Genomic DNA, 19,057 nt, shown 5'->3' with positions numbered 1-19,057 from the left:
ACTAGGATACAGTGAGACCGACATTTTCACATACTGCTGATTGGAGCATAAACAGATACAACCTTCTAGAAAACAATTTGGCTATACCCATCAAGAGCCTTCAAATGTTTATGACCTGTGAATTCCCCTTCTGACAATTTATTTGAAAGAAACATTAAGAAACTCAGACAAAGGTTTATGTACAAAAAGATACATCATGGCATTTTTTTTAAAAGGGAAAATCTTTTTCAAAAATGTTCAACAAAAGAGAATGACTAAATGAAAATACATCCATGTGGTACAGTATTATAGTGTTTTCAGAAAATACTGAATGACATGAGAAAATGTCCATGATTCGGTACTATGTGACAAAAGCAAGACACACTATAATATATGCATGATGATTTCATCTTTGTTAATACATAGGTATATATATGCATAGAAAGACAGACTAGACGGTAAGATTAAGAGGTTAAGAGATCTCTCCTGGGTGGCAGGGATCAGGGATGACTTTGGAAGTGGGTCCCTTTTTTCAAAATTCTCTGTAATACGCTTGGATTAATTTCATAATCAGAAAGTATACATATAAATAAAACATCGCTTTACTTGGAGGCATTGTGGGCTAAAGGAGGGGGATGACTGTGGAGAAGGTGGTGTCGCCAACCTTGCCACTTGATAAATTTTATGCCAAGAATGTCAGCTCCATTAAGACAGAGAGCATTGTCTGTTTTGTTCCCTGCTGTTTCCCCAGCACTCGGAAGGGCTCTGGCGCGCATGGTAGCCATTCAACAAATGCTTGCTGAATGACCAGCGTCCAGCTCAAATGTTCCTTCCTCTGTGAAGTTCCCTGACCTCCCCGAAACTAATTACTCCTTTTTTTCTAGCCGCCCATAGCCATTATTACAAAGCATTACAGCTAACAATTATGGGTCTGTCACCGCTTGCTAAATTGCAAGTTATTTGAATTCAGGAACCAAGTCTTGTTTAGATTTGTCTCTTTAATCAGATAAATATTTGGTCAATAAATGTTTGAGTGATGGATGGAAGGGTGGACAGATGACAGTCTGTTCATACTGTATGAGCAGTAATTATTCATTTTAATTATGATTTAACTCTCATGTAAATATGTATTGGTTTAGAATACGCATAGAATAAGATCTGAGTTGGGAAGAGACCTTAAAAATAGTCTAAGCAGTAAACTGCAAAATTGTTGGTTTTAGCTCTGAAATGCTTTCTTCTAACAAAATTTTGCTCAGAACCCTAAAATATGAAACAGACAGGCAAGGAGCCGCTCTGATGGGGTGGAGGCTACTAGAACCCCTCTATCGCCTCCAAAGATCTCCCTCCCTGACCTTAAGTTATCAGAGCTCGGACCCCTTGGACTTGCAGGAAGAGTAGTTTGAAAACTGTCAGAGTCTACACTTATTAGTAACACGAAGAGGTCCCCAGAAGGCAGTAGAAGAACCAGGACAAGAAATGAAGTTCCCTGACACCCCACCAAATACCCTTTCTACTTAACTGTACCCCTCTTCCTGCCAGGGCTTTACAACAGATCAAACACTCAGCAATGAGGGCTGTTGTGCTGGAACTCTGTGCTCTTAATCCAGTCTTCATTTATTTCCTATGAAAATAAAGGAGGAATGCTGCTGTGACTTTCCAATGACAACATCCTTTACATCCCTTGAAGCTCATTTGCAGGAAGGCACTTACTATCAGACTTGTATTTATTTTTAAAATCTCAACTTGCTTTTACAAGCACAGGAAACAAAGTCAGCATAAGCCTTGAAAGAATTCTCTGCAGAGTCCGAAGGAAAGAGCCCTGAGCCAGTCCCCTCCCGCATGAAATGGATTACCCTAAAATGAGCAAGGCCACTGTTCTAGTTAGTATTTTTAAGCTCACAATTGTCTTTCAGACGATGGCTCACACTCTCCCAACAAAAGCTGTTTTATTACAAGTGACTAAAAGATTGCCTGTTCAGTTTCTGATTTCAAACCTGTACTTCCCTTTTTGAACACCAAAATTATACAGAAAGCCCTACATACAATAAAACCTTGGCTCTTAAAGGATTTCACTGTCTAATGCTTCCATTTTTCAAAATAATCTCTGTTCCAACACTTTTGCATAGGCTTCCAGTAGTTACTACCTCAATTAGACCTTCTAACCTTCTAATCACTAATCCCTAAATCCTTACAAGTTTGCAAGTGTAAATCCAGAAACCCTTTTAGCTTGCGCCTGTCCACATGTACCCCCTTAAAAAAAATGCTGCATGTCTGTGATTATATTATATTACTTTTTTTATGTTGAATTAAGCCTTTGGGAGAGCTCTCCCTGTAGTCGTGGTCGTGGTGGTGGTGATATTTTAATGGGACAAAAAGGAGATCAAAGGTGGTGAGACACCCCTGTGAGGAAACCAGCTGTGAATCAACAGGCATCAGGCGCGACAGTCCAGCAGAAAAAATGACGGGAGCACTCAGTTTTGTACCAAGCATGGTGCCCGCCTAGAAGAGACTGTGAAAGCCAAGAGATGCCTTTTTATGTTGTGTATGAGCTCTGCAATTACCCCACCCTCTCTTCCACAGCCCAGGAGGAGGAACCTAAAAAGGGCTGCCTTTTGATGCGAAGGGGACACAGGGCAGTATCTTTCAGAGGCACAATGAGATCAGACCCCACACACGGCGAGTGCTTGGGTCTTGCTTCCCAGGAGGAAGCGGCGGACTTTGTTCTCCATTCTCCATTGCTCATCCCCAGGGCAGCCCACAGCTGCAACCTGACCCGGATACACCCAGGAGCTCACACTGAAGCAAGAAATCCTCCTCCCTGGGACTGTTTATACACTTTCCCTTTCTCCTGCCACTTCTTCCAGGGCTCTTTGAGGGTGAACCTAGGGCACCATTAGCAACTGAGAGACTGAAACTTAACCTCCGTGGCCTGTAATTTTGGCACAAGCAACACAAACAGAGGAGTTTCAGATCCCACGGCAGAGTGCTTTTAAGCTATTCCTTACTTTGCACTTTGGGCACTCACGAATAATCTTCTCACCTCCCATTAGACGATGATAATAGAAACTACTTCCAAATGGCCCTGAGTTCATTTTGAGAAAGTGAGTTTAAAACTTCTGCCTTGCTAATGAAATAAGAGAGTTTAAGCTTAAATTTCATCATCTGAAAAACAGAAGACCCTAAACCTTCTATGGCCCCCTGGTCCCAAGAATAAAATTCAAACTTGAGAGCATTCAGAGCCCTCCAGGTCCACTGCCCACCACGTCCCCATCCTCCAGCCTCCTGTGTTCCCAGACATCACTCTCCTTACCGCTCTGGCAGTTGCCCCGACCTGGAATGTCTGTCCTCCCCTCTTGCAGATACCCTAGCAAATGTCTTCTCATCCTTCAGAGCCCAGTGCAAACATCACCTCTCCCTGGAAGTCTTCCCCAGCATGCCTGGTTGAAATCAACCACCCTCCTCTCTCCTTCCTTAGCACTTTGTCTCTCTTTGTAACCCCAATATGTCTGGCCCCATCAGGCAGTTAATCATGTGTGTTTCTGTCCACCCCAATAGAATGAACATTCCTTGGGCCACTCTTTGCACTCTCACGTTTGTATTAGAACCATTTTAAACAAGATGTAAGCGATTCTCTGATTCCTTCTGAGTCTCCATTAACTCATCTGCAGAATGGAGCTGATAACACCTTCCCTCCCTACCCTGCAGGGTGTGCTGGGTTCTCAATAGGACAGTCAAGCTTCAGATGGCCACTGATTAACTAGAAGGCTCTGAAGATACCTTAGAGGCCTGAAATGACTTCAGGTATACAAAATGACTCTGCAACTAACATCTCATATTTAACACGTCAAGACCTAAGACAGTCACTATTCTTCCCAAAGGGTATAGCTAAAACCCAGGAAAGACAACATCCCCTTAAAAAAATGGGAGGGAGGAACCAAAAAAAAAAAAAAAAACAACCCTAGTCCAACGTAGAAAAAGTTCTCTAATACTTTAGAGCTATATTATCCATTCCATTACAGTGGCCGCTAATTACACGAGGCTAATAAACATTTGAAACGTGGCTAGTCTGAATTGAGATGTCCCAGAAGTGTAAAATACACATTGGATTTCTGAAGACTCGGTACCAAAAAAAAAAAAAGTAAAACATTGCAAAAAGTTTTAATATTGCATACCTGTTGAAATAGTTTAGATACTAATTTCACCTGCTTCTTTTTACTTTTTTCAATGCGGCTACCAGAAATGTAGCTACGCATGCAGCCGGCGGTACATTTCCACTGGACAGAGTTGCTCTACGGGAGTCTTGTTTCAGGCGCTCCCACTGCAAACTGAATCAGCAGATCCCTTCCCCGACACACTAATTACTGTTGCGGTTGCAGCGCTACAATTACCACAACTTTGACAGTTGTTCGCTTTTTTGGCTGCGTCTACATCCAGCCCCGGTATTTAAAGCGGTCTTTCTTGGCTCTCGCAAACGACAGGTCATTGTCGAATCAAACTGAAAATCAAATCAGCAATGAAAATTCCACACCCGCCATTCCAATGACGGGGATTTTCTTCTTAGTGGCCAATTGTCATCGAGGCATTCATTCGTTTGACAAATATTTACTGAGTGACTACTGTGTCCCGGGCTGTAATCTAGATGTCGGGATGCCGTGGCAAACAAGACACGACCCCTGCCCTGAAGGAGCGACATACCAGCGCGTGTGACAATAGAGGTGTGCACATGCAAAATACCGCAGGGACCCAGAGGAAGGACGTCCACCCCTTGTTCTGACCAAGAGGAGAAGGATGAAGGCTTCACACGGGGGGTAACACGTGAACTAAACTTTGACCTCAGATCACATCCGAGTTCAAGAGAGAGATGAGTGTCATCTGAACACAGATGACAGCACTGGCCCCCAGAGGGGATGAGCTCACCGGGGATAGAGTGCAGAGTAAGAAGAGAAGAGGCTATCCCTGAATGCCCCACTTACTGAGTCTACAGTGGAGCACAAGGCCCTTGTAAAATAATTACTTCTTGACCTAATTAGCTGAAACCAAGAACATGTAGAGGGGGCCTCCTGTTGAGATGAAGAGCACAGTCTTTGGTATCAGTCAGACTTGAGGCGGGATCCTGTTCCAGCTTTCCTGTTAGGCAAGCTCCTCGACTCTCTAAGCCTCAGTTTTCCCATCTGTATAATGGGATTGGTAAATTCACACCTCACAAGGCTGTGGTATAGATTAAATATGATAATCCAAGTATAGCAGTTGACACACTGCCTGAAACATAGTAATTAATTACTTAGTAAGTGGTCATTGTTGTTACTGGGTTTTTTTAGTAATGCATCTGAAAACTATTTATTCTAATAAAGTTTCCCAACAACTGACATTTTGGGACAGGCGAAGGAGCCTGTCCAGTGCACTGTAGGACGCTCTGCAGCCTCCCTGGCCTCTAGATGCCAGGAGCAGTCCCTCCCCAGTTTTGACAACCAAAAATGTCTCCAGACCAATATTGCCACCTGTCCCCTGGGGGGAGAGGAAGAGGAAGCAAGCCAGCTGAGAACCAATGGTCTAACTCAATGATCAGGTGAAGCAGAAAGAGGGCCATGTGCTGAAAAAGAGACTTTCTCAACGTGTAAAGAAATGAGAACAGGACACAGACACTCCCCCACCCCTCTCTTAACTACGAAGCCCAGCAGGGACTGTCTCAAACATGTCCTTTGCCTCAGGCTGAGGCACGCTGGGCCCAGCCCAAATCAGGGTTACAGAGTCTTTTAAGTAAATTTCATACCTGGTCTGGAGAGGATGGGAGGAAATGGTCCTGCACCTCAGCTCTGAACGACATCCCCAAGCAAGCTCCACGACGCCTGCAGTTAGGAGGGGTGGGGAGGACTGATCCCTGGACAAGAAGAGCCCAGAAGGTCCTCCTCAGCACACAGCAGGTCCAAATGTGGAGACAAAGGCCAGTCGGTTCTGCCCGTGCAATGAGCCATGCTAACCCACCCAGCAACTGCTCGTGCAAGAGCTGCCATCACCCAACTGTTAGGTTTCTGAACCCGCTTTCCATCCTCCGCAGCATTCACCTTTGGAAGTGGCATTGACCGGTGCCCTGTGTTGTTTTATTTTTCAACTGTCACTTGTTAAAGCTAATGGGAACCTGAGGGTGATTATGTGCATAATTGGTGCTTGGTGGTGGGGGAGCTTTGGTCTATTGCATTCGGCATGAAACCACAAGGCTGATTTTTCATCAAATACAAACTCCGCTTTCGCAAACAGCTACGCCAAGGCAGAGCTACGTGTTGGCCATGGCAGGGAGGTGTGTTGGCCATGGCAGGGAGGTGTGCCGGCGAGCACGGCCACCAGAGGGTTAGAGCGCACAGAAAGGACATAGTCGTAGGAGTCTAGAGATCAGACCCTTCCAGTAAATCTTACTGTATAGGACACACATGTGAAATGGATAACAATTTGCTCAGGTTTCAAACAGAGTGAAATACAACAGCACTGTTGTAACTATGACAAAGTCTTAGAATGAGGAACCACAGTGCATGTATTAGAACAACAATATGCGTATGCTGCTTTTACATCAATTTTCAATGCATTTTCACATCTACTTCCTTTCTCATTTAATCTTTACCACCACCACCCTTGGAAGAGTTAGTATCACTACCTTCACGTGGCTAATGGGGGGACCAAATCTCTAGGTTTGTGACTATCAGTCATTCAATCAATTATTAAGCCCCCACAAGGTGCCGAACGCTTGCCCAAATCATGGGGTGCAGCCAAGTACCACGTCAGACGCTGCTTAAGCAGAGCGTCTTGAGGTATTTCTCAAGGAGGCGCATTAGTGGCATCTGGTGGGAAGACTCTCTGATGGGCAGAAAGGTCCCAGCCTGTGCAGGATCCCTCGCAGCGAATTCCAATAGTTCTCATCAAGCCTTGGGGTGGGTGGGAGGAGTAAGGCCCAGTCGAGAGCCCCTGCTAGATGTTCAGAGCAACACATGTGAAGTCAGACAGCCCTGGCTTAGTCCTAGTTCCGTCAATTCCTCTCTTGGCTGGTGATTTTAGACAAGTTATATTCTCTATTCCTCAATTTCCCCCCTTGTAAAATGGTGATAATGATAGTGTGTACCTTACAAGAGTCCTGTGAGGAATAATATATATTAAACACCTGACCCACGTTGGCCTTCTGTGAGTAATACCCAATAAATATCTTTCTTATTTCATCAGCTCATCCCCTGTGTATCCTCACCTCCCTTCATCTTTAAAGCCACCTTCTCACAGAAGCCTTCCCTGATCACCCTATTTAAAACTGCAATTGCCCCCACTGCTGCCATTTCACATCCCCCTCCCCTGCTTTATTTTTCCTCCGTAGCATTTGTCACCATCAAACACTCTACAATTTCACATGCATTTCTGTTCCATGAGGACATGGATTTGGGTCTAATTTGTTCCTTGCTGTATCCCCAGCAGCTAGAACAGGGCCTAATTCTTAGCAAGTGTTCACCAAAAATACCCGGAATGATGTCAAAGGGATATAGTAGCCAGCCAAGGCCTAAATGCTGGTGTCTGAAACTCCAAGTTCTACGCTCTTTTCACTATAGCGAGTGACCACATACAGTGATATTAAAGGAAAAACATGTCAACCCTTAAGAAATGTGAAGTGTTCTGTTACAACACTACCTTAGAGGGGCCTTTGTGTTTTCCCTCTTCTGAGGCTCTTTGAAGTTAACAGCTTCTAACAGAAACCCAGCCACCAGCCTATTTCACCGTGGAGTTGCCTTTGTGGGTTTTTTTCCCCAAAGGCGGTTAAGATAACCACTCAAGCCACAGAATGATAAGGACTTAAACACTTAGATTACCAGGTTTCTTTGTCTCTATCCATATCTACCTGAGATAGAACTGAATTCCCAGTGACACTTGCAAATATCAGCCTTACCCACATTGCTTATCTAAAGCCAAACTAAGCCACCACCACGGCTAGAATTAGTGCTGGGTTAATACTGTACTTTTTACCCAGAGTTGACTATGGCAGGTCTAACAATGACCCATTACATTCAAGGCAAGTCTAGACCTGAGGTTCCAAAGTCTAGTGGACACTGTTCCACAAAGGGATCTGGGAAGGAAACATCAGACCTTCTATTTTTATTTAATCTAGAAAAAGAAATTTAACCAATGTTAAGACTACAGATTGACACAAACCCCCCCATCCGACCTGTCATATCAAACTACATGCCATTTATGAAACTCAGGCAGGTATTCTCAACCACAGAGTGAATGATAGTGGTCACTTCAATAATCCCACCACTCTCTGCATACATCAATGTCTACGGATCGCCATTTACAACTGAATCAGAAGTAGATTTCCACGTTATATTATTAATATCTACTTTCACCTATCCTTATCCTCACCAAATAGAATAAAGGCTTAAAGAGACCCCAGCCAAGAAAGCACCATGCGGTGTGGAGACAACACAATGCAGCGTGCAAGAAAATGGCATTCCTCTCCCTCGAGTACCACCTCTCCATAAAATCCTCGTGGGCCACGTTACAAGGTCAAAAGAATGAAAGAATCGGAATTGACAAAGAGTCAGCCAACAGAATTATCCAGAAGAGCATGAACATGTGGATTTACAGTCACCATTGTTAGAAAGGATTCTATCCTAGATATTTAGACAACGGTAGCAACATGTATCAATTATTTATAATCAAAATATATTGGGGATGGCTGTTCAAACATGTTTTACCACTAGGGCATGGTGAGTACTGTGGTTGCTTGCTCATCATTCCTTCCACCCACCACCCTCTTCTAGAAGACTTTCTAGCCTGCAGAGGCTGGGAATTTAAGAGCTGTGTTTCCCAGGATCCTTTGAAGCTGCGGTTCTGGATGTGAACTTCGTTCCTCCAAAGAGAAGCAGTCACTTGAGATTTGGAAAGCAGATGCGAGGCATCCTGCCTTTGGGGCTGTTTGGCTGCTGGCAAACATGGTGATGGGGACAGGAGGGTTTTTGGCAACAGCATTCCAGGGTTCACTCTCTGGCTTTATCGTCCGTTTGTTCTTGAACTCAATAGTTCCAGACACAGTCTCAGAAGTAACAGCACTCTTGGTGAGTCAGTTGTTTTGAGCAGCCATGCCAATGTTTGTTTATACATTATTACATATACCACTCCCATTAGCTGGGACTCATTCCTGGAGCCCCATGCCTCTGGCTCTCCAACAATTTTATAAGCACCCAGCGTTCTCCAAAAAATACCTTTCTGCTTAAAATACCCTAGACTGGTTCTATTTCCTTCTCTGAACCGTAGCAAAATAGAAGCAGAGAGGTCTGGGAGACACCAGAAGCTGTTTGTACATGACAACCCAACCTGGCTCCTCCCCCTGGGTTCCGTGCACACAGGTGGGGTGGCCACAGAGGTGGAAGGGGTGTCTTTGGGAGTCACTCATTTATGCTTTAAGCATTCCCTAAGCACCTCTGGGCCAGGCTCAGAGGCCATAAAAAATGAACCTGCATAATCCATGCCTTGCTGAATCAAAAGGGGAAGATGTACAAGTAAACAGGCAATACATTTCCAAAAGAGCTGAAGAAGAGAAATCATAAAGGCCTTGAAGGCAACAAAAATCCACATCGGTGATCCTCTCCCCAGGAAACGTCCATGTCTACTTCTATTTGAACTTCCAGGTTGGATTTCCTACGCTTCCCGCTCTGACCCTTTACCAACCTCATCAGAGAGATACTAACTACAAGCCCTGAGGCTCTGGAAACAGGTGCCCAGGAAGGTGGAAAGACCCTAACAGCCTGCGTGCTGCTCGGCCTTTAAAAAAGCGGGTCATCGTGGCCAACCCGTATTTGTGAGCCCTCGGTTGGAGCCTGTGGCGTGGAGGAGTGCCGTTCTTCTTCACCTTACTGCGGTCACGGAGTGCGCCGTGGTTTACAAAAAGTACTTTGGCAATGTACACAGGCCTCAGAGGGCATCAATCACTAAGGCACACTGCTACGAAAGAAAAAGCCTGCTCATTAAGGGCAGCACAGTGCTAAGATGCCATCAATTACAACACAAATTGCATAAATACTAAAAGGTGGAAAAACACTGTGTCTTGCAATCAATAAAACACAGTAATTCATGGTGCTAGGAAGCGGGAGACCTCAGACTAGGACTGAGGTCTTCCACTCCCAGATCATCATCAATCCATTTAGTCTGTATATTTTTACTGAGAGCCTAAGTCTGGCACTTTGTATGGGTATTTTTATTCGTGCATGCCACGGATGGCACCGTAAAGATTTTAAGAATTTCTCCAAACAAGCTCAGTCAAAATTGTCCTCGAATCTCTTTTTCTGATTTTTACATTACCACTTTAACCTTTGAAAATGGGGGTGATCTACTGAGGGTGCAGCTGCAGTGGAAGGGAAATGGGATCTCCATGGTGATGTGCCCATTTTACCAAAGTGTCCTATCAGCTGCCCCCAAATAAACACAAAAGTGCAGGTAAGAGTCTTCATTTTCAGCTCTGCTACATCACGTCCACCCTTGTTCCATGTCACCTTTCCCTAGGAGTCCCCTGTTGGAACCCTCCAGGGTTTCCCATCCCATCCACACTCAGGGCCAAGACCCAACTCAATAATCTCTCCTTGCCTCATAGTCCTTGGCTGCCTCCCTCCCCCGCTCTGCTACTGGTATGTACTGTGACCTCCTTGCCATGCATGTTCTATGCCTGGAACATGCTTCCTGGAATGGACACATGCCCAGCTCTTTCACTTCCTGCAGCCTCTGCTCTCCAGTGTCATCTTATCAATGGCATTCCCTATTCACCTTCGTATTAAATTGCAGCCCCTGCCTCTCACATCCCTCAGCCATCTTCCCTGCTTTGTTTTTCTCTTAACACCAACTGATATACCATACATTTCTCATCTACATTTGCTTAAAGTTTGTCTACTCCACTAGAATGTAAGTTCCGTGAGGGCAGAGTTGTGTGTGTTATATCCCCCATGCCCAGAACAATATCTGGCACAGAGTAAAAGAAAGGGGGAGAGAGAGAGAGAGCACGAGCGAGCAACTCTGCTTGTAAGTTTCTACCACACTGGATCTAAGATGCATCAAATTACAAGTTCCGGGAAATTTTAATTGACAGATCAGATTGTTCAATGATCCCATAGGGAGAACAGCCTCCCCTTTTATTTGTTAGAAAGATGGGGTCCCAAAAATTCAAGGGAAGGAAAACAAACAAACAAAAAAATGAGTCAGCAGAATGACTTCTGGTTTTTCTCAGAGTATGAACTTAGAAGAGGCCTGCTGACAATGATTTTCATGAGAGCCTTTCTCACTTGACCTCCAGATTAAGAAGAGGTTTGTCTTTTTGGTGGATTTAATAAGGGAAAGGGTGGTGCCTGCACTTGAAAGCCTTCTACTTCCTGTTTTTAAATGGCTGTGCTGATAAAGCTAGTCTTGAGCAAAATGATTTTTCAACCAGACAGATACTAACAGCAGTCCCTTCTGCTGGGGATAGATCCCCTCACCCCTCACCCCACAGAAATCCCCCAACCACCCTTTCTATAGTGCATTTTCACCTCTTTTATTTCAGAAGGCAATGAAAATGAGGACTCCTGAACAGCCCCTATAACTGCCAAAGGAAATTGCCTAAGTCTATCAGTTTCATCTTAGCATAGCTATGAAAATGCCCCATTGAGGCGAAAACATTTAAACCGCCAAGAGGAGATCCCATACTGAAAATGTCTTATTGTTTAGTTATGTAATGCTGTTTTCAGGATTTGTAAGAGTCTTGTATTTGAGACCCTCTTAACACATTTTCAAATGAAGTTCCAGGGAGATAACATAAGAACAGCCCCTATGAATTGCTATGACTCCAAACTCATTCCACGTATAAACAGAAAGATTCTTAAATGTAAAACTAAATTTGTGCAACAAACAAAGGAACGATACTAGACATCCTGCAAAGGGGTAGGATGTGGTTGGAGTCACATGCAGGTCTATAAATTTAAAACGTTATGGCTAAACATTGTCCTTAAGCTTAATAACTAGTTGCCATAATGATGTATATGTCTAAAATACCTATTAGCAAACAGGATACAAAATGTATGATGTGATCTCAGCTATTTATATATACATATATATATGCACACACATATGTATCTATAATATAGTTTTTTAAAGTCCCAGTTGCCCCTGGGTAGTAGAATAAGGATGATTGTTTCTCTTCTGTACATCCTAAATTTTCTAAAATGAGCACATATTATGTTTACAATTATATTAAAATTATAATACAAAATGCATTTTATGCTCCACCTGATTAAGTGAAACTGCAAGGAGGTAACCTGAGAAGTCTTTAAATAAAGAGTGCAAAGAAATCCCAGGTGACAGTAAAAATAAACATATTACAAAAGAAAAGAATAAAGAGAGAAAGGAAAAAAAAAAGAGAGAGAGGAAAAAAAAAAAAGGCTTTCTCCTCTGCTGGCTTCTTTCTATGAACAGTAGCTTTCAAACAAAACCGCAATCCTACAGAATAACACAAAAGGAAGGTTCAGTGAGCTGTCTTCTTACTCTCCACACAATGGCAGCCTGGGGGCTTCTGAGCTTTGTACTGCAAGACATAGCTCCATCAAAGCCCAGCCATCTGCAGCAGGTATGCAAGACATTTTACCACAAGCCTAAGCCGAGGAACTTTCACAGGACACATTCACTGATGGACACAAACCTGTGCAGAAACCACAGGTATTTGATTCCATTCTCACTTAATGGATTCCTTTAGCTCAATGGCTAAACAAGGCCAAACTTCCCCAGAATCCAGGGGCACCAAATTTAGACCACAGTGAAAGCTCCTGTCTGGTGCCTGATGAGCCTAAACCGAGTCAAGGTCTCAGGGGAACTCAGAGAGCAGGAAGGCAGGAAGTGTCCCCACCGGACAGAGCCAGAGTTATTGACCAGGCATTCTCAGCAAGGCCTGAAGCGACCTTCCTGAAAACCCGAGAAATGGGTCTCCTAGAATTTGGCCACTTCATGCCTTCGTGCCGCAAATATTTTATTGAGGCACTGTGCAAAAAACATTGGGATTAAAATGGAGCCTAAAACCTGGCCCCTGCCTTAAAAAATACTCTTAATGAAGACTAAGACTGTCTTATAGTCCTCTTAGTCTTTGACTAAGAGTGTCAAGAGACTCCTAAAGAAAACTGTCCTACTGAAAAGGCCCCCTTCTGCTAAACCCTCCTGCAATTGACTCAAATTTACAAATTACTCAATCTTAGGAATTAAAAAGGTGCAAAAGACAATGGACCCCAGATTAGAATTTGAGGAAGGGGCAGGCAGCCCCAGCCAGCTGTCTCTTTTATTTTCTCTCCCTTCTCACACCCTCCAGCCACCAATGAAGCCTGGAATCCATGGCTTCTGCAATACTATTTTTTTCTCTTTCACCTCCAGGTATCTGGAACTCATGCCAGAAGGCTCCAAATTTTTAGCAACACAATCTGTGCCATGCTGTTGTCCCTTCTGCCTCTCCCAGGGTGATTTGGAGAGACCCAAACTGCAGAGCCAGGCCAAAGGATCAACCATCATTACCCTAAGATCCTCCACAGAAGCAAAGATTGTGTAAACTTTTAAAGAAATTCAAACCAGTAGGAAAAAGATCTAGCAAGAGCTGTCATCAACAGTGTACTTCAATAAAATGAACCCTCCAAAAAGAAAATGTTTAATGTGAATTTCAAAGTGTATTTTTATGCTCCATGCAATAATAAACCGTTGACGTAGAGTTCTGTAGAACTAACTATATGTAATTCAAAATAGCGAAGCCCTTTCAGTTGAACTATCTGCAATTCTACATTCCACAGAATGTTTTGAAAGTAGTTGTTTGCTATGGATTGGGGGGGGAAATGTCAGAAAAGCATACCTATAGAAATTCAAATAATAAACAAATGCCATTTCTTGAGAGGAAATGTTACAAGAAAGGAAGGCAGGATCAATGACAGAGGATACTTATCAGCACAAGCTTAGAAAAGGTTCTCTCCCTCCTTCCAAAAGCCTAGACCAAAAGGAGCAAATGTCACTTTCAAGTCAATTTCATATTCTAACTAGAGCCGAAAATTTTAGCAAAGTGCCAATTACAAGTTGGAAGTTTCTTCCTTGTATCTTTGGCTAGAAAATTATTCCCAATTTGCTCACAGGATCCTTGAAAACCGTATTTCAGCAGGCGTTTAACAGGTATGGAGAAGCTAAAGTGCATGCCTGTTGCAAGCTGACGCTCATCCCTGTTCCAGGCATTTCTGCAGAGAATGACTGGCACACATGGTCCCAGCCAAACTTTAAGAGGCCTGAACACAACTCTGGAGTCCAGACCAAATCATCCTGCCCCTTGTTTAAACTGAGTCTCAGTATATCTGCATACCACCTAGTCCGCTGGCCCTCTGGGACGAGTCTGGCCTGGTCTCCGGTGGCCCCAGGATCTTGGCACTCTCAGATGCCCCTGTCTGTCTGGTCCTGCCCGCTGCAACCAAGGGCCTGGCTGCCGGAATGCAAGCCAGGTCCATTTTTAAATCCCCTTAGAAGTTTCACAACCACAGGTTTGGGTGAGGAGACAAACAGCGCTGTAGTTTGCTGACATTAAACTAAAAATACCCAGCTGCAAACAAAAGCCATCTTTTACAGGGCTGGCTCGGATGTCCTGAGGTTACACGTGGTAGCGTGGGACCATATCCTTGGCAGTGTGGCGGCCTTAACAACTGCTCCAGGCCGAGTGGGGCAGAGGGGCCGGTCTGTCCCTGCGCTGTCAAGGAATCTCGCAGGCGGCAGCCCGGCCTGTCTGATGGAAAGAACAGCTTTATTCCTCTGCCGTGGACCCAAACGCCGGCTCGAGGAAAGTGTGAGATGCACACTGAAAGGAGAGGCGGGAGGCAAAATGAAAAACACCAACCCCATTTCCCTGGAAGGAAATGTGTTTCCACCTCCCTCTTCCCTGCAATTAGAAAAGCAAATTATTGCTGTGACTACGCTGAGAAAGGCAACTCGGAGGCGTAAAAAATGGATTTCGGAGCCAACGTGGCCCGGCGGGCGCTGCTGGGGAGGGGGGCATGGGAAGCGGAACCGCGGCGTGGCGGGGCGACCGCGGTTGGGGGAAGGCTGCTCGGAAGCTTCTACCTGTTGGGCTGCGGCGCCGAGCTGCCACCCCCCGGCCGCCGCGCTCGAAGGCGCCTCTCCCTCCCCAGGTCCCAAACTTTCCTTCGCGCCCCTGGAAAGCGGCGAGCCTCGTCCCTCTGCCAGGCCAGATTTCGGGTGTGAAACTTTGCCTTCAGCCACAGGGGACCGGAGGAAGGGGGCTTATTCCCACACGGCCAAGGGGACTCCGGGTGCTGGGAATCCACGAGTGGGGGATGCAAACTGACGGTCAGCCCGGGACCTGGCCAAAGTTTCCTCCAAAACTGCGGTGGCTAAAGCGTGACCCAGGAGCTCGGAGTCCCCAGCTTAGGGGTTGGGGGTAAGGGGTTGAGCTGGCCCCAGGGCACCAGCCGCAAGGTCACTGCGGAGCTGGACCCTGGGGGCAAACAATCGGTGCCTGGCGAAGGGGTAGCGGTGGGCACCCAACCTCTCTCCACACCTGCTCAGCTCCCCGCCGAGCCCCGGACACGTGGGAGCCCAGTCCCAGGCTCCCAGGCAGCTGCTGGGACTCGCAGCCTCGCCCGGGCGTGCACCGTCCGCCCCGGCCGCCGACCAGGAAGAGGCAGCTGGCCCGGGCGCAGCCAGGCGGCCTCTTTCATCCTCCAACCTGGGCAGGAGCGGGGAGGGAGTTTGGTTCTCTTCACACCAACACCTCACCCCCGGCAGCTCCGCACACCTCTACCTTTCCCTGCCACCTCGCAGACAGACAGACAAGGGACACAAAGAAAAAAAAGAAGAGGGAGGGGAAAAAAAAAAAAACTACCGCCCTGCTGGTCCCATCCTCCAGCTCGTAGCAGGGAGGAAGAAGAGGAGGGAGCACACCTTCCCTCCTCCCCCCCATCCCGACTCGGTGACTCGGGCAGCAAGGAGCCCCGAAGAGGCCGAGGGGGAAGAGGTAAGGCTGGAAGCGGCAGAAACCAGGCGGAACGAGCGAGCGAGAGCGCGAGAGAGAAGAAAATATCCAACAAAACCACGCTAACGCGCCCCCTACCTGGGTGCAACATACTTTGGAAATAGAAGATGACCAGGATAAAGGATCCCAAGCAAGTGGCCAGCACCATCCGGCAGATTCTGTTCATCCTCATCACTTCCAGCAGCGCCGGCTTCATGGCTTTGTCCTGGCCTCGGGGACCGGGGTGTCCGGGAGGCGCGCCCGGGGCGCAGGAGCGAGGAGCCCGCCGCGCGGACCGGAGCCCGGGAGGCGCAGGGCAGGGCTGGGCACGGCTCGCCGGGAGGATCGGGCTGGCTTGGCGGCGGCTCTCGGAGCCCCCGGCCCGGGCGGGGGTGTGGAAGGCGCGGGAGTTGGTCTGGAAGTACCCAGATGCGTGGACCCGCCGGCCGCGCGCCGCTGCTCCTCCTCGTCGCCTCTCCGCGCTGCTCCGCCGCCTCCTCCGCTCCCGCCGGCGGCCGCCGCTGCCTCCTCGCGGGCCGGGCGGCTGGGGTGCGAGCGGTGATGGTGCCGCCGCCGCCGCCGCGCTGGCCGCTGTGGCTGTCGGACGGGCCCCCTCCCTGCTCTCCAAAGGCTACTTCATTGCGCTCCGGTGATCTATATATTCCGGGGCTGGGTTTTACCAAATGCAACTCGCAGCCCCCGGCGAGGGGAGGGCGCCTGCGGAGAGCCGCGAGGAGGGAGGGAGCCGAGCGCCGGGGCGGAGCGTCGCGCTCCCCCCGCCTCTGCCCGGGATGTGGTCGCGTCCAGCTGTTTCCCGGGGAGTGCGGAGCGCGCGCCGCGCTCCCGCAGGGTCCCAAAAGCCCTCAGTCCCCGGCCGGGCTCGGCCGCCGTCTGGAGGTTGTGTCAGCGTTTCCATGACAAAACCCGGAGGAAAAAAAGACGAATAAAATCGCCTCGGTGCTGCCACCCACCCCCGCCAGCGTTAGGAGAGGGAAGTGGCAGGGAGCGGGCTGGGTATCCGAGGGGGGAATGAGGGGGGAGGGTTCTGGTGGCACGCGATTATCTGAAATCCCTGGGCGACGTAGCGGGGAAGTTGCCCTGAGCCTCCAGGACGCGAGTGTCGTTTTCCCGACGCTCGTAACTGAACGGTTTCGTTTTTCTTTCCATCGACAGCCCAGTTTGAGCGTTGTTTTGGGAAGAGGTTAAAGAGGGCTGCCCGAAACTCAAGGTTAGGGAAACTGCATGAGCCTCAGGGGGCAGGCGAAGGCTGAGCTTTCCCAGAGACTTATGTAGACAGAGTCTGGGACATTCACCCTCATCCCCAGCCCTCAAGGCAAAAGGGGTTTGTGGATTTTAAAACTCTGGTTCCCCAAAGGGCAGAGCTTCCTCCAGATTATCCAAAGTGCACACGAGTCTGAGCCGGGAAGATGTGAGATGCCCCTAGGAAACCACCTCATCCAAGTCCATCCAACTCTGGCAAAACCAAGCCCGCCTTAGCATTGACAGGTTGATGGAAAGATGGCGTTGCCTTCTTGTGTAAAGTGATTTAAAATGTCCAATTCCATGCATTTAGGTCGTTTATCAATCAATAAAGTGGACACAGGCAAATAGTGTGGATAAAAAATGTTATTGCAAAGGCTAATTTTTATGCCTTACTATCAAGTCAATACTACCTCAATTAATAATGAAACAAGATGTTGCATCTTTCATTGCCTCTCACAAAATAGGCATTTGATAAATTCTTATTAAAGCTGAATGTAATGGGCCTTATCCTCCCCTCTGTACAACAGAGACACAACCTGCAGTCAGACATGTGCAGCGAAAACCACCTGTACAAAGTCAGTTCCCTCCCCACAAAGTTCTCCTCCAGCAGTTTGCATGGTAGGGAAAGTAACAAAGTCAGCACCCTTGCCTTTGACTACAGAAGACAATCAATTGCAGCACAATATTTGCAAAGCCGGTTTGTACTGTATTAATTTGTACTCACTTGTGAACGAGTTGCTTGCTAAAGGCAGCCGAGCTGAACAAGCGCTAGTCAAAGTTGTTCTCCAGTGAGTGACAGGAGATTGGGGATGGGAGCTGCACTGTCCCCACCAGCAGCACCAAGGCAGGGGATTCCTTGCCGTGAGCACGGCTAGATGAGCACTTACAGAAACTTTTACCTAGAATGTCAGTCCCATCTGTTTTACAGAGCCAGGGAGGGGAAGGGATTTGCTCCCAGGTCACCCAACAGGACAAAAACTACATTGCTACCTGTACCAAAGCCTGGATATGCATAAGGCAGTTTGGGAGGTCACAGGGCCAAGGGAGAGGTCAGAAGTCTAATTTCTTGTGGGTTGAGGAGGTCATGGAATTGGCCAACATGGTGGGAGAGGGTGGGGATCCATGCTTAGGGTCCATTTTTACATTCCTACAATCAGAAATTGGCCCACACATGAGGAGTAATACTCTAACAGGTAAGCTACACCTCCTCCAAGAAGTCTTTCCTGATTTCTCACCTGGAGCTGCCTCGTCACTCCTCTGTGTTGTGATCAGTAGGTCCAAACCCCTCTTGGCCCACTGTTCCCAGTAGGCTGAACTCCTTCCTGGAGATGCAAGTTGTCTTTGTCTCTGTCTAGTGCCCATAGTGACTGGCACGTGGTAGGTACAAATAAGTCAGAGATGGAGAGGTGATGCCTTTTTGGACTAGGAGGTTCAGTTAGATCACCCTACAGTCTGTGGTAATGACAGTGGTAATGGTCTGTGATCCTGATGTTCTTCGCACGCTGGGGGTGAGGGGGAAGGTTCTATTTCTTATCTACCTCATTGCACTATAAATTGCCCAACTGCAAGTAGAGGCATTGCTTTCTTTCTGTCCCTAGCCTGACAAAACTTCGTCACATCTTTTACTCGTGCTACATAATATAATAAATATTGACCAGATAAAGGACAGTGTTAATTGGTAAGACTGAGGGAAAAGGAGAAGATTTTACACTTGCAACATTGAAAGAGGCAAGATCTTTCAGATCTTACCTTCGTATCTCCCTTGTTTCTCTAAATTCCCTTTTGCCCTGA

The 19,057-nt window shown here is 47.0% G+C and overlaps 1 protein-coding gene across 2 annotated transcripts in view; it reads right to left on the bottom strand.

Annotated features, from left to right (window-relative positions):
* The window catches only part of CHST11 (carbohydrate sulfotransferase 11), a 250,554-nt gene extending 234,334 nt beyond the window's left edge, over positions 1 to 16,220 (bottom strand). The window contains exon 1 of one of the 2 annotated variants that reach the window (XM_069489780.1): positions 16,103 to 16,220. In XM_069489780.1, coding sequence (XP_069345881.1) covers positions 16,103 to 16,220 — 118 coding nt within the window. The remainder of the gene's footprint in view (positions 1 to 16,102) is intronic. The other variant, XM_069489779.1, reaches the window with a different exon arrangement.
* Between the last annotated feature and the right edge of the window lie 2,837 nt (positions 16,221 to 19,057).

This window comes from Eulemur rufifrons, chromosome 16 (assembly GCF_041146395.1).
Source record: "Eulemur rufifrons isolate Redbay chromosome 16, OSU_ERuf_1, whole genome shotgun sequence".
NCBI lineage: Eukaryota > Metazoa > Chordata > Mammalia > Primates > Lemuridae > Eulemur > Eulemur rufifrons.
The sequence above is the reverse complement of the archived record's forward strand: the minus strand, read 5'-3'. Positions and strand labels throughout refer to the sequence as shown.